The sequence below is a fragment of the Orcinus orca genome, chromosome 2 (assembly GCF_937001465.1).
Source record: "Orcinus orca chromosome 2, mOrcOrc1.1, whole genome shotgun sequence".
NCBI lineage: Eukaryota > Metazoa > Chordata > Mammalia > Artiodactyla > Delphinidae > Orcinus > Orcinus orca.
In genome coordinates, this window is record NC_064560.1 from 5,512,252 (window position 1) to 5,526,513 (window position 14,262).

General features: G+C 43.8%; 1 protein-coding gene across 7 annotated transcripts in view; it reads left to right on the plus strand.

Moving 5' to 3' along the window:
- Positions 1-14,262, plus strand: part of RSU1 (Ras suppressor protein 1) — a 356,102-nt gene that overhangs the window by 20,111 nt on the left and 321,729 nt on the right. For 4 of the 7 annotated variants that reach the window (XR_004476192.2, XR_004476195.2, XR_004476193.2 and 1 more), the window contains exon 3: positions 3,887-3,937. The exons of the other annotated variants lie outside the window; for them this stretch is intronic. Coding sequence is in view for 1 of the 4 variants with exons in the window: in XM_004278605.3 (XP_004278653.1) it covers positions 3,887-3,937 (51 nt within the window). In the remaining 3 variants the exon portion in view is untranslated. The remainder of the gene's footprint in view (positions 1-3,886; positions 3,938-14,262) is intronic. 7 annotated transcript variants of the gene reach the window in all.

Below are 14,262 nucleotides of genomic sequence, written 5' to 3' on the forward strand. Positions count from 1 at the left end.
TTAGCATGTAGCCCTGTAACAATAATGAAAAAGAAAAATACATCTCTAGTGGTGTGATCAGGTGAAGCAACAAATGCACTTCTCTTCTCTATTAAAAAAAAAAAAAAGGACTTTCAAACTTACTGATTTTCTCCCCGGCTAAATGCTTGTAGAGAAGACAGAATGAAAAGATTGCAAAGGCCCAATTTTTCCTAATTAAATCTTTCATTGTGAATGTTAGCTGGGAGAAGAGCAAAGTTTTTTCCTCTTTAATTATGGTAGTTGTGATATTTTAGGAAAAATTACGGCAGGAGGCGATCAGATTATCAGGGGTTTTTTGCTTTTGTCATCAGAATTGATTTCTGTGACTCTCAAATGGAGTGGTTTGCTAGTGTGAGAGGCTGCTAGTTGTCTGTTTTGGTTTGCCCCGTCTTTGTGGGTTATAAAACCCCTAATTGTATCTGGCATGTGGTCACTTGGAATCCAGGCTGTGTTTCCCCACCTCTTTTGCATCTAGGCATCACTGTATTACAAAATGTTGATTAATTGCTTGTAAATGGAAGTGCCGTGTGCAATTTCTTGGAAGAATTGTGAAGGAGGAAGGCTTTTTTCCCCTTTCCGTCTTCCTAAGGGGAATGCAGGCATGATGGCTAAGCTCAGGCAGCCTTTTTGGAGCATGAGGTGGGATCCATGAATGGCTGAGCAACAAGATACCAGGAACCTCTGGACTGCCCGTGTGTAAGTGAGAGAGAAACTCTTGTGTAACACCTGTTATTTGTGGTTTGTTCTCCTATGATACTGACCACTGTCTTAACTCGTATATCTCTGAATCGCTTTCATCTGGTTTTGTATGAGGACACCTCTTGGAGATTTTTTGTTTTCATATCAGACTCTATGCCTCAGAGGTAAAGGAATGCTTTATCTGGTGGACAAGAACAATCTTAACTCCTATAAATACAAATGTGTGAGATGTTCTGCAGTGTCTAGAATCTAACTTGTCATGTAAGAAGCCATCATGGTGATGCTTTTAAAATCACAAAAATGCTCTTCCCCTGTGCTTTGCCTTTCTCTTCCTCCTCCCCTAAGGTTTCAATCCCGAAGCCGGTAAGTGCAACAGCAAAAGAGGCATTCAGGTGTTGGGGGGTGGGCGTGGTGACCCAGAGCAGGGTGGGGAGCCTGGCTTGGGGGGTCCAAGCCCCAAAGCAGGACCAGGGCCAGGAGGTTGGAGGTGCAGGTGAGGAGGGTGAACTGGGCAGGTGTCCAGGTAGGAAGAAAGAGCATGGGGAGATGGGTTCCTGCATTAATACACGGGTGCATAGTTGAAAGAACCCAGAAGGTTCCTCAGAGCCCACTCACCCAGGGAGTTAATGAGGGCACAGGACATAGCTTAGCAGGGGTTACAAAGCACAGGCGAACGCCAGGGTTCCCAGGGGCTCACTGGCGCAGCCCCCCAGGCTCGTTTCTTGGTTGCTCAGGGCATACTTTATCTCCAGGTAAGAACTTTCAAGACATATTCAACGAGTCTGGGTGTTGGGAGTGCGTGGGCAGAAATGTCTAGCGCTGTCTTCTGTGCCCAACTGGTCAGGTGCCTCTAACCAGGTATAAGCCAGCGACCTGCACATTCCTGGACATGTGAACGTGCTGGTCCTGGAGCCTCCAGGTGTTTGCAACTTTGAACAGGACATGACACATCTCGAGCTCATCTACTCATCTGGATCTTGACCCAGAATCAGTATCAGACTTCCAGGTGTCCCTGCAGGTCAGCATAGAGCCATCCCAACACGGCTGTAAGATAACCCTGCTTCACGCAGTTATATGTAGGGGTATCGATGGCGTACGTAAGGAGGTTAAAAATAATGGACGCCAGAGTTCTCGCTGTTAGAGAAGGGAGTTAACAAATAGGAAACGGAAAAAATGAGAATGAACCATGCAGTGTTGTATTGGAATCCATCTATTGGTGTGAACTTGGGATTCAAGTTCAGATGTGTGTGTACAGATCTGTACAGATGTGTGTGTGTGGGGGTGAGTGTGTGTATTCTCTCATTCTGTGCACTGAGAATACTGAGCCCCCAAGTAACAATGAGCACATCTAGTGCCCAGATTTTGGCTTGTAAGTACTATTTTCCACAGAATCAGCTCATTGGAGAAATGGCTGATTGATTCCAAGCCTGTGGCAGCAAAAGTGCAAGATGAGCTTGACTGTCTCTTGCCAGAAAGCAGGGAAGTCCTCAGTGATGGGGACGCGTCAAAAGGACACCGGGACATTTGCTGAAACTTGGGGGCTGAGGATTAGATGGTAATGATGTATCATGCTCAGTTTTTGACTTTGGTGATTATGTTGTGGTTTTGCAGGAAAATGTCTTTGTAGGATACCCTAAAGTTTATGGGACATCAAGCCTACAGCTTAATCTCAAATGGGTCAGGGCAGAAAAGCAGGTCTTTGCATTGTATTTTCTCTAACTTTGTGGGAGGTTGAACAAAAGAAAAACACTCAAAAATTGTGGTCAGCGATGATACCTGTTTTTTTCAAGGATGCTGGGGTCCAACCCTGAGACCCTTCTTGAGAAAAAATATTTGTCTTATTATTCCTTTATGGAAAAAACTCTGTTGCATTAAAATAATGCATTAATAATAATAATAATGCATTAATGCAACTCTGTTGCATTAAAGTAACATTCTTATAGAAAGAATATTGGAAAAATTTTTTAAAAATTTTAAATATGTTTCTTCACTAATACATCTGCGTTTAAAATTGTAATATAAAGTATACTGTATAAAGTATACTGTATTTAAATAGTATATTTAGTATATTGTGTAAAATCATTTAGATTTTAATTTATATATAAATATTTAATTTATATAGATAGGTGTGTGTATATATATAATTTATATATATACCCACAAAAATAAAATATACATATAGCTTGCTGACCACGCAGTGAAGTTTTAGAACCCAAAGTAGAAGGCAGGTCGCTTTTTTCCGTCTGGGTTTTTTTTTTTTTTTTTTTGGCGGTACGTGGGCCTCTCACTGCTGTGGCCTCTCCCGTTGCGGAGCACAGGCTCCGGACGCGCAGGCTCAGCGGCCATGGCTCACGGGCCCAGCCGCTCCGCGGCATGTGGGATCTTCCCGGACCGGGGCACGAACCCACGTCCCCTGCATCGGCAGGTGGACTCTCAACCACTGCGCCACCAGGGAAGCCTCGTCTGGCTTTTTTTTTCCCTTTTCTTTCTTTTCTTCTTCTTTTTTAAATGGATCTGTATGTATATTTTCTTTCTTGGTAGTTGGAAAAACCTTTTTTTCTTTTTAAAGCAGACCTCATCTTTTTCAGCAGATTAAGCCTCCATGATAATGTTCGAAATTGGTGAGCAATCTGCTGCTGCTTTGAAATGTCAACCAAAACTTGTAGAGAGGAACTTGTGGAAGGTTCTTACTGGGATCAGCTGAGAGCCTGTAGCAGCGTTTCGGGGTTGACCGTGGGCTCAGGGGCGGTAGGGTGACGTGGTCCCTGTCTCGACGCGATGGTTTGTTTAAGCGTGTGGGGAAGTGGGGGCGGAGCTGTCCCTCCCCGGGCTCTGGGCCGGATCTCCTGACCGGTCCCCTTAGTGAGATGGGCTCTTGAGGCTGGACCACTGGGCCAGGCCGCCGAGCGGCACTAACGGGGCCTTGTCGTGTTTGGCCCTGCGACATTAACGCCGTCAGTGCTGACTCGCTCTGCTCTGCTAATTGCATAGCTTTTCCTGATTTGGTTTAACATTGAGCAGACAGCCTTCTGTGAACCCCTGCTTCTGTTTTTTCGAGCGATAACACTCCAACCTGGGAAGATAACTTAGCGCTTCACCTTGTAGGAGGGTAGGTGTACTTTGGGCACATGAACTGACTGTGTGATTTCTCTCTTTTCTTTTACAGTCACCCTGTCCCACATCACACAGCTGGTCCTCAGCCACAACAAGCTAACGAGTAAGTCAGCGCCGTCCTGTTACACAACTTCTGACTTCTAGGGACTGTGGCGGTACTGCTGATTCTTCTGTCTTCCTTTACAGACACTAATGACAAGTGATTATTTAGGCAAACCGAGAGGTTACTTGGGTGACACTAAGGCACCTGAGCAGATGGTGGTCCTGTATTTTGTAGTTTGCTCTATTTTGAGGATTCTTCCCTATCATGTGTGTAAACTGCAGAAAGACAGTGACATTGTCTGGAAATGGTCCCCTTAGGGCATGGTAATTGCTACAGTGACCTGAAATGCTGAGACTTTCATTATTATTTAAAAAAAAAAAAAACTTATCAAAAAGAGGAGGGCTTCTCTGGTGGCACAGTGGTTAAGAATCCGCCTGCCAGTGCAGGGGACATGGGTTTGAGCCCTGGTCCGGGAAGATCCCACATGCCGCAGAGCAGCTAAGCCCGTGCGCCACAACTACTGAGCCTGCACTCTAGAGCCCGTGAGCCACAGCTCCTGAGCCCACGTGCCACAACTCCTGAAGCCCGCGCGCCTAAAGCCCGTGCTCCGCAACAAGAGAAGCCACCGCAATGAGAAGCCCGCGCACCACAACTAGAGAAAGCCCGCGCACAGCAACGAAGAGCCAACGCAGCCAAAAATAAATAAATTAATTAATTAAAAAAAAAAGTTAGAATAAGAGTTCTTTGCTTTCATTTATACTTTCTCCTCAAAAGGGGAAGATGTAACTGTTGCTATACTTTTCTTCCCTGCTTGATGGGGGGAGAAGAAAAGCCCCAAATTGTAAAAATTATATAAACTTGCATCTGCGTTTTTCAAGTTCTTGAGTCTGGTTTCCAAGGAGAATTGTCCTGGGCGTTGGCAGTGGTACGGTTAACATATAGTCGATTTCATACCTCTTTGTAACGTATCTTCTGTGAATAATTGTGGGCCATTTTATTAATTTTATTTATTTCTTTATTTTTTTGTGGTACACGGGCCTCTCACTGTTGTGGCCTCTCCCGTTGCGGAGCACAGGCTCCGGACACGCAGGCTCAGCGGCCATGGCTCATGGGCCTAGCCGCTCCGCGGCATGTGGGATCCTCCCGGACTGGGGCACGAACCCGCGTCCCCTGCATCGGCAGGCGGACTCTCAACCACTGTGCCACCAGGGAAGCCCGCCATTTTATTTTTAGAGCTGTGGCTTTAAAGTTTTTAATGACAGGGACCCACTCTGCCATCTGATTTCTAATTGACGGTCACTTCTTTGTGCTCGCCATATTTCCTGCAGACTTGAATGATTTTTCTAATCATGTGGCCGGAATTTGTTAGGGAGCTTTCCACGTCCAGTGAAACGAAGCAGAATGTCATGTTGAGGGATTTGTGTCGCGAATTTATGTGTGTGTGTGTGTTATATACAGCTTGAAGCAATGTCACAGAGCTGTTGATTACTGAGAATGGAGTGGCAGTTAGGGCCCCTCGTGTGCAGCAGACAGGCGTATGAGTTCATTTTTAGCAAAAAGCACATGTTTGTATGGCAAGGGCAGAGGGGCACAATTGTCATGTTTGCGTATCGGGGGCTCCAGCAGCTGAAAGTGAGGCTGACAGGTCACGTGTGATCGTTATTGTAACAGGTAATATGCTGCCACTTTCATTGCTTTTGTAATAAACAGTTCTGCTCTTCACTGAGACCCTAATCCCAGTTCAGAGGGGATTTGCAGTTTGTTTTGGAGGGGGGACTGCATGATCCCTAAATTACCCCAGATTTTGTGAGCAGAAATTCCAGAAGCTGTCTGTCGTTTAGCTCATGAACATATTTCTTAATTGCCAAGCTTACTACTGTTGTTAGATCTTGCATCATCATCAGAGCAAAAGTTTCCATTTAAACAAGAAAGCCAAACATGTTTTATGCCTATTATACCATTAATTGATCTGGTCCTTAAAAAGTCTTTCAGGTGGTTGTAGTTTATTTCTTTTTAAATGTCCCCAAAGAGAGAAATCTCAGGGATCAGGGGATCAATTTGTCTTTCCGGGCATGCAACATGAGATTAATTTGGGTGGGCATAAATACAGTTAAATTGTGTCTGCTGCTGAAGAGGTTCGCTGTGAATGGATGCAAACTTTTTATTTATTTCTTCCTTTTTTTTTTTTTCTTCCCCTTTCTCCCATTTGAGACACTCTTGACCTAATCCAGTAAGCTCTAATTAATTGTCTTGGTAAATTCTGTTTCAAGCCACTGTGAGTGGTGTCAGTGACACCCGATCTGTTCCATCCACTAAGGTCAAATTAGCATCTTTTACTGTTTTTCTGGCATTTAAATGAATGGCTTTGCTATGGTTTTTCCAGTGTTTATAGTAAATATGTCCATTTGATGGAAATATAAATATGCATTACACGGAGGTGGGTGTGCCCACCCTCCTGTCACTTTTATTGTAATCAGTGTCTTTCACTTTCCGTGGTCTTTAACGGGGACTGGCTGACAGCACCGCATTCAAACTCAGACTCAAAAGATAACCCCTCAGCACTGCTTTCATCTTGAAAAAGTATGTGTGTTTTTCTCTTCGTGTGCCAGTTACACTGTCGTGATATCTCCTCTTGTGTACTTAGGGAATGAATCACCAGCTTCGTCACACTGGGACCTTGATCTGGGGACAGCTCTTGACTCCACGGACCTGAGTCGGTATCTGTAGGGCCGTTGGAACAGTGTAGCACTCGCACCTTTTCATGCTGGTGGTTTTGACATCAATGGGTCCACTCAACGCAGTACGACTGAGGCCACGTGGAAGGGGGAAGCGGGCTGATGACCCCTAAATTCCCCAAGATTTCGTGAGTGGAAATTCTTGACGTTTTCGACACAAGAGTTCGTAAACGTCTTTCAAAATTGTCAGTGTGATCGCTGTTAGAGGTTCCTCATTATTACAGCGACACGATTGACGATTAAACCTGGGGCTTGGGGCCCTGCTGATGGATTTTGGTGCAGTGATTGTGGGGTGACCCTGCCGGCAGCAACTTGCCCAGGTATACGTTCCCGCGATGCACGGAACGAGTGGGAGGCCGAGTTGCGAGTGAATCTTTTCCTTCTGCGTTTCTGCTGTGACTGGACAGGTAGCTCTCTGGGCACCGGAAGGAGGTGCTTTTCTGGCTTCAGAGGAAAGCTGAGGTTCTGACGCCAGGCCGCCCCACCCCTCCCTTCCTCCCTTGCCTGCCCCCCCTCCACCCTCCGCCTCCACCCTCCGCCCACCCTCCTCCCACACCCCTGCCCTCCACGGCCAACCAGAACCCTCTCTTCCCCCAATGCCTATTGTTCGTAGACTCTTGACACCAGCGTGGCCCTTTCTCGTCCTCCTGTTGCTTCCTGTTCCTTCCTCTCCAGATATATCTTAAGCTTTGTTGAAGGCAGGGACCATGTCTTGTTCTTTTTTTTCCCTTCATATTTATTTATTTATTTATTTGGCTGTGCCGGGTCTTTGTGGCCACCTGCGGGCTCTTAGTTGCAGCGTGTGCACTTCTTAGTTGTGGCATGTGGGCTCCTTAGTTGTGGCATGTGGGGTCTTAGTTGTGGCATGTGGGGTCTTAGTTGTGGCATGTGGGCTCTTATTTGTGGCATGTGGGCTCCTTAGTTGTGGCATGCGGGATCTTAGTTCCCCGACCAGGGATCGAACCTGGGCCCCCTGCATTGGGAGCACGGAGTCTTAGCCACTGGACCACCAGGGAAGTCCCTCTTATTCTTCTTTAAGGCCTGATGCTGAGTGCACAGCAGCTTCCCAGTCAGTCCTCATAGAAAGCAATAGTGGTTGATGGGAGGGGGCAGACAGAGGACCAGCAGGGCCGGGGGGGAAATAGCTGGCTTCCGTGAAGTGGTCAGTGTAGGAAGCTGATAGTTTCCTCAGGATCAGCTGGTTAACGGACTTGGTTAGCTGTGACCACTACACACTTCTGTTTCTTAACTACTTATAGGCTCACTTCAAATGTGCTGAACCGTGAGTGCTCTAAAGAAACAGAACCTCAGGTCCTAGAAATTGCTGTCTGTGTCCCCTTTATAGGGGCCCTTTCATAGGTAAGGGATGATGTGCTGACATGGTACAGGCAGACCTCGCTTTATTGCACCTGGCAGACATTGCCTTTTTGTGGGGGAAATTGAAGGTCTGTGGCAACCCTGCGTCGAGCAAGGCTGTTGGCACCCTTTTTTTCCTACAGCATTTGCTTACCTCGTGTCTCTGCATCACACTTTGGTAACTCTCACAGTATTTCGAACCCTTCACCAGCAAAAAGATGACAGCTCGTTGAAGGCTCAGATGATGATGGTTTGCACTTTTTTTTCTTAGCAATAAAGTACTTTTTAAGGTATGTACATTGTTTTCTAGACATAATGCTTTGCACACTTAATAGATGACAGGTTAGTATAAACATAACTGTTACAGGCACCAGGAAGCCAAAAATTGGTGTGACTCAGTTTACAGCAGTAATCTCTTTATTGTGGTGGGTGGTCTGGAACCAAACCTGCATTGTCCCCAAGGTGTGCCTGTGCTCCTCGGGGACACCTAAGGACCCACGGTGGGGAGAGCGGGCATCATGACCACCCATGGGTGCTTTTTTCCACCCAGCGACCCTTGTGGGCTCAGCTGAGTTTCACTTCTCCAAAGGGAAGTGAAGACCTATACTATCCTGTGTCTTCGGGTTTGGAACCTGCTACTCTTTCACTTAGTTTTATATATTTAAGATCCCAAATGATTTACTAATATTTTCATACAGTGAATTGTGGGTTAAGTTTCTTGAAATTAGGAGCCCTGTCATATGCTTATATATGTTGTACCACCCACAGCAGTGCCAGAAGTGTGCAGAACATGAAACAGACACTCAGTTAATGCCGGTTGATTAGTGGCTTGGTAGGTGGTACGTTTTGCTAAGTCCCAGCAGTCCGAGATGATAGACTCAAGGGCTTGCTTGCTCTCAGTGTGTCTAAGATGGGGACGCAGCATTATTTCAAAGGTGATCTTCCTGTGTCCCTGCTCTCCTGCCTTGGTGATGACCCTCCCTTGTAAATAAGCCAGGGTTAGATGAGTCTTTTTCAGTCTGCGCCTTATCTGATCCCTGGTTTTTATGGTATTTGGGAGTTTTAGCTTTGTAAATGTTTTTCTGCTTGTTTGCAGTCTTAAAGAGGAATTTCTTTCTGAGACAACCATTTTAAGACTTGTCCACTAGAGGTCACTGTTGGGATACGTTACTTTTTTTTTTTTTTCCTCCTCATTTTGTACTAAAAGATTAGAAATCAAATTTGTGTTGTCAGACGAAATTTTTTTGCAAGTTTCTCGGCTCCGTCCAACAGGGATGTTACTACTTCCATTTACATAATGCAGTTTTGCCATAATTAATGTAGATAAGGAGGTATGTTATTTTTCTGTTTGGCTCCCCAAATTTAAGTATACATTCAGTGTCACGTGTCATTTTTAGTGTTTATTATGGCTACTTTCTCATGTTAGAAACTTTTCTTCCAGTCTGTTTAAAGTGAGAGGATTTTATTGCCTTTTATAGTAATTTTCGTATTGAGTATATATGAGATTTTTTTTCTCCTGTGGAAGAAAGAAGTTTAAAATATGTATGTATGTGACTAGATTTTAATTTAAAAATAACCATGCATTTTGTGCATATTTAAACTGATTCTTCTACTGAATGCCACTGTGTAGGGAAGAATACGATGCATTATGAAATGAATTGCATTCTGTGTCACTGATAAAACAGTCTCTGAGCATCAGTTTTTCAATGTGATGCTTTTCTTAATTTGAAAAAGAATTTTATTCTTACAGCCAAACCTATGTACAAATATTGCCAGCACCTTAAATGTGACAACAGTATTTATTTTCATTTTGTGACCCATGCATGTTAAGGACTAAACCCTCCTCATTTTCTGCAAGATGGAAAGGAGGTCTTTTTGCTTTGTGCAAACACTGAACAACCAGCTCTATGTAAACCTTTCATAAGTGTGGGTCTCTGAATGTAATTGTTTAGTTTTATACTTTGAACTTTTAACTGTCATGTAAAACATTCTCTTGAGATATTAGCAGCTTTGCCAGCCATAACTGTGACCCTGTCTTGTCATTTAATGTGTCGGAAATGGCTAGGCAGGCAGTAAACCTAAGTGTGATGGCAAAACTTATGTCTTTTTTTTAACAGGCTATTTCTTATTAGTTACAGCTTATCTATGAATTCAAAATTATAATGAACAAGAAAATACTAGGGTATTTTCTTTAGTGATTTCAGTAACTTTATAAAGATAATATTCTAAACACATGGAAGCTAATATAATGTTTTAAGATTTTATGCAGATATATATATTGATAGTATCTCTACTGTACGTCTTATTATAAAGGAATTAAGGAACATGTTTTGCATGAAAATATTGCAGTCTCAAAATATGCAGGTCCAATTATAACGAAGAAAAGTGAGCAGTTTTTAAAAAGCATAATAAACTGAAACCCTTTTCGACAGACATAATAGATTGTTGAGATGAATGAGAAAAATTAACTGTCCCAACTTGTAAGAATGACCTTCACCAGTCTTCCAGCACCTTCCTATTGCCAAATGTCTAGTTATTTCCTCTTCCATAGATTATTTGTCATGCCTTATGCAAAAGTTCTTGTGCATGGCTTGTATGAAATTAAACTATGAGGGAGAATATGCAAAATAAATCGCCTCTCTGTCATGAATTTACCTTGTGACAGTATCAAAACAACTTGCTGTTTGCATTTTAACAGAGTACAAATGTATTTATAATACAGAGGCTTTGATCAATAGCTTATTTTTTTAATTAGTGCACATTCATCAATTTGTTCCTGTGCCATCATTTGAAAGATTGGATTCGAAACAATGTATACATAGTTTTGAGCCAGACAAGCTATTAATCGAACAGTATCTTTCCGATGGTGCCACTGGTTAGGTACCATTTAAAAAATCGCCTGTGGTTGGGAGTTTGTTATTTTGGGTTTTAGTAAGGAAGCATGCAGGGCCGTCACATGGAAGCATCTTTTGGCCCCATGGTCCAGAACCAGCACAGTCCAAGACCAGCGGGTGAAGTTGGAGAAGGTGGGTTTCGATGCAGTTGTATCCTCCGCTCAGACACTTGTCATCCTCTGATCCCTTTCATGTCAGCCCCACCATCCCAAATGTACCTACTCTAGAATTCCTCTTCTTGGAGTCCTGCCCTGTGCTAAGAGGAAGCAAGCTAAGGGTAGTGTGTTAATTCTTCCACAGCAGATTTTTAAAGGGAACGACTTCACTTATGGGAATTTCAGAAAGGTGGCAGGCTGTGGAGATCATTATGTGCGAGCTGATGGAACCTGTCACTTTCCAAACCCTAGCTCACCCACCGTGGGGAGCTGATCTTGGAAAGGGTTTCTTTTACTATTTCTTTAATATTTAAAAAATTAAAAAAAATTTTTTTTGGAGTCTAGTTGATTTACAGCGTTGTTTTAGTTTCTGCTGTACAGCAAAGTGACTCAGTTACGCATGCATATATATCCTTTCTTTTTTAGATTCTTTTCCCATATAGGCCATTACAGAGAATTGAGTACAGTTCCCTGTGCGATACAGTAGGTCCTTATTAGTTATCTATTTTATATGTAGTGTGTATATGTCAATCCCAATCTCCCAATTTATCCCTCCCCCCGTCCCCTTCGGGTAACCATAAGATTGTTTTCTACAGCTGTGATTCTATTTTGTAAATAAGTTCATTTGTACCGTTTGTTTTAGATTCTACATATAAGTGATATCATACGATATTTGTCCTTCTCTGTCCGACTTACTTCACTCATTATGACAATCTCTAGGTCCATCCATGTTGCTGCAAATGGCATTATTTCATTCTTTTTAATGGCTGAGTAGTATTCCATTGTATATATGTACCATATCTTCTGTATCCATTCCTCCATCAGTGGACATTTGGGTTGCGTCCATGTCCTGGCTATCTTTTACTATTTATAATAGAACCCTCAAACGGAATTTATCTACCAGCAGAAGTTTCTATGTAAATCATCTGACTCTGTCTTCTAGGTAATGTGTGTGTACATGTGTATCATGGTGGCGGGGGGAGCGGATGTTCTAAAAGGTGCAATACTTGGTGATATACGTTCTTTTAGAGCAGTTCTTGACATTTCATAACTCACCGTTTTTAAGAGTAGGGTGAAAGCCTTGTCCATGATTCCTAGAAAATCGCACATAATCCTTATAATTTCAGCAGGTTTGTAGATCCTGTTAAAACCATCCATGAATTTTTTAGGGGCGCGTGGAGCTCAGATTTAGAAACCTTGAGTAGGGGAGGGATAACATTAGTATATTTGCAGTGTGGATACACCAATCCTGTATCTTAGAGGGGATGTTTCCTGGAAATATGTGCAAAACTTCAAAAAGGTGATTTTTGAGGCATGTGAAACTCCTTCTTTTTATGATAGCTTTTAAAAAGTGCTCATAAGCTACATCTGATTTACATGCTTCAACTTAAATTTTATGAAATAAGAATTTGTAATCTACGCGGGCCTCTCACTGTTGTGGCCTCTCCCGTTGCGGAGCACAGGCTCCGGACGCGCAGGCTCAGCGGCCATGGCTCACGGGCCCAGCCGCTCCGCGGCATGTGGGATCCTCCCGGACCGGGGCACGAACCCGTGTCCCCTGCATTGGCAGGCGGACTCTCAACCACTGCGCCACCAGGGAAGCCCCTAGAATTTGTCATCTTGAGTGACACACACATGCAGGCAGACCTCCTTTTATTGTACTTTGCCTTATTGAGCTTCACTGATACTTCGTGTTTTTACAAATTGAAGGTTTGTGGCAGCCCTGCACTGAGCAACTCTGTTAGCACCATTTTTCCAACAGGGTTTGCTCACTTCATGTCTCTGTGTCACATGTCGGCAATTTTCACAATATTTCAAACTTTTTCTTTCTTATTAAATCTGTTAGGTGGTCTATGATCAGTGATATTTGCTATCACTGCTGTAACTCGTCGAAGGCGCAGATGATGGTTGGCTCTTTTTAGCAATAAAGTATTTTTTCACTAAGTTAAGATTTTTTTTTTTAAGCAATAATGCTGTTGCACACTTAATAGACTACAGTATAGTGTAAACATTTGTACGCACTGGGAAACTCACTTTATTGTGGTGGTCTGGAACCGAACCCGCAGTATCTCCGAGGTATGACAGTAGTGTGTGTATGTGTATATATATATATATATATATGTTTTCTTCAACTCCAGTAGAACATTGAGAAAGCCTTTCTGTTCTCAGTTTTTCTTTCCCATTGTCAGTCAGCTTAACAGGACAGAACACCGCTCTGATACAATGGACCACGAGTTAACAAACTCGTCGACCCGTTTTCTCCTGCTTTGGATCTGAACTTTCTTGTCTAACCTTCTGCTGTGCCTTTAGGCTTTTCCCGCCTGTGTAGCCTCTGTTGCAGTCGCCTGATTCCTAGCAGAAGTGCCTGCCCTTCTCTCCCAGTCGTGCTCATCCTTCCAGAAGTTGAGACGCATTCTCATCTTTCTCCGTAAAGCCCTTCTTTCCGGCCAACTGTGCGGGGACTAAAGGATAAGGTGTCCACAGCTTTTTCGCTTCGAAAGACCACATCCCCCAGAGACCGTGACCTGAGTGTGAAAGGAAGGGTTGGTTTTGGAGGGCTTGCTCTGTATCTGGGGGGGCGTCAGGCTTCACATGGTTGAGGAACCTGAGCTGGAGGTTGGGGGCCTCACTCTGGCTTTGAGCCTCTGTGCTCCCCCTTCCTTCCCCTGCTGCCTCCCCCTGATGATGTCCGTGTGCAGTAACGCCCCGCTGCAGGGAATCTCGGAGCTCTGTGGACCAGACGTTGGCCCTGGACCATCACTTGTTCAAACAGAAGAGCAGGGAGCCTCCCCAGCGTTAAAGGTATAGTCATGATCAGAAGGGGAGTTGACAGAGGTACAGTGTGGGTTTTCCAGACCCGGGAATCTTCCTCCACCCCCTTTCCTTCTGCCTCGTGTACCCCTTCATCACCACCGGAACGTAAGGCAAGGAAGGAAGAGAAGCAGCCCTGTGTGGCTGCCCTCTTGCTGAAGTCATTCTTTTTTTAATTTTTAATTTTTTATTGAGGTCTAGTTGATTTACAATCTTGTGTTAATTTCTGCTGTACAGCAAAGTGATTCGGGTATGCATAGATATGCATTCTTTTTCATATTCTTTTCCATTGTGGTTTATCCCAGGATATTGAATGTAGGTCCCTGTGCTCTACGGTAGGACCTTGTTACATATCCATTTGTTGAAGTAATTCTTAATTGTGAAAGAAGACGTGAACTGTTGGCAAAGCGCTGTGTGTGTGTGAGAGAGAGGGA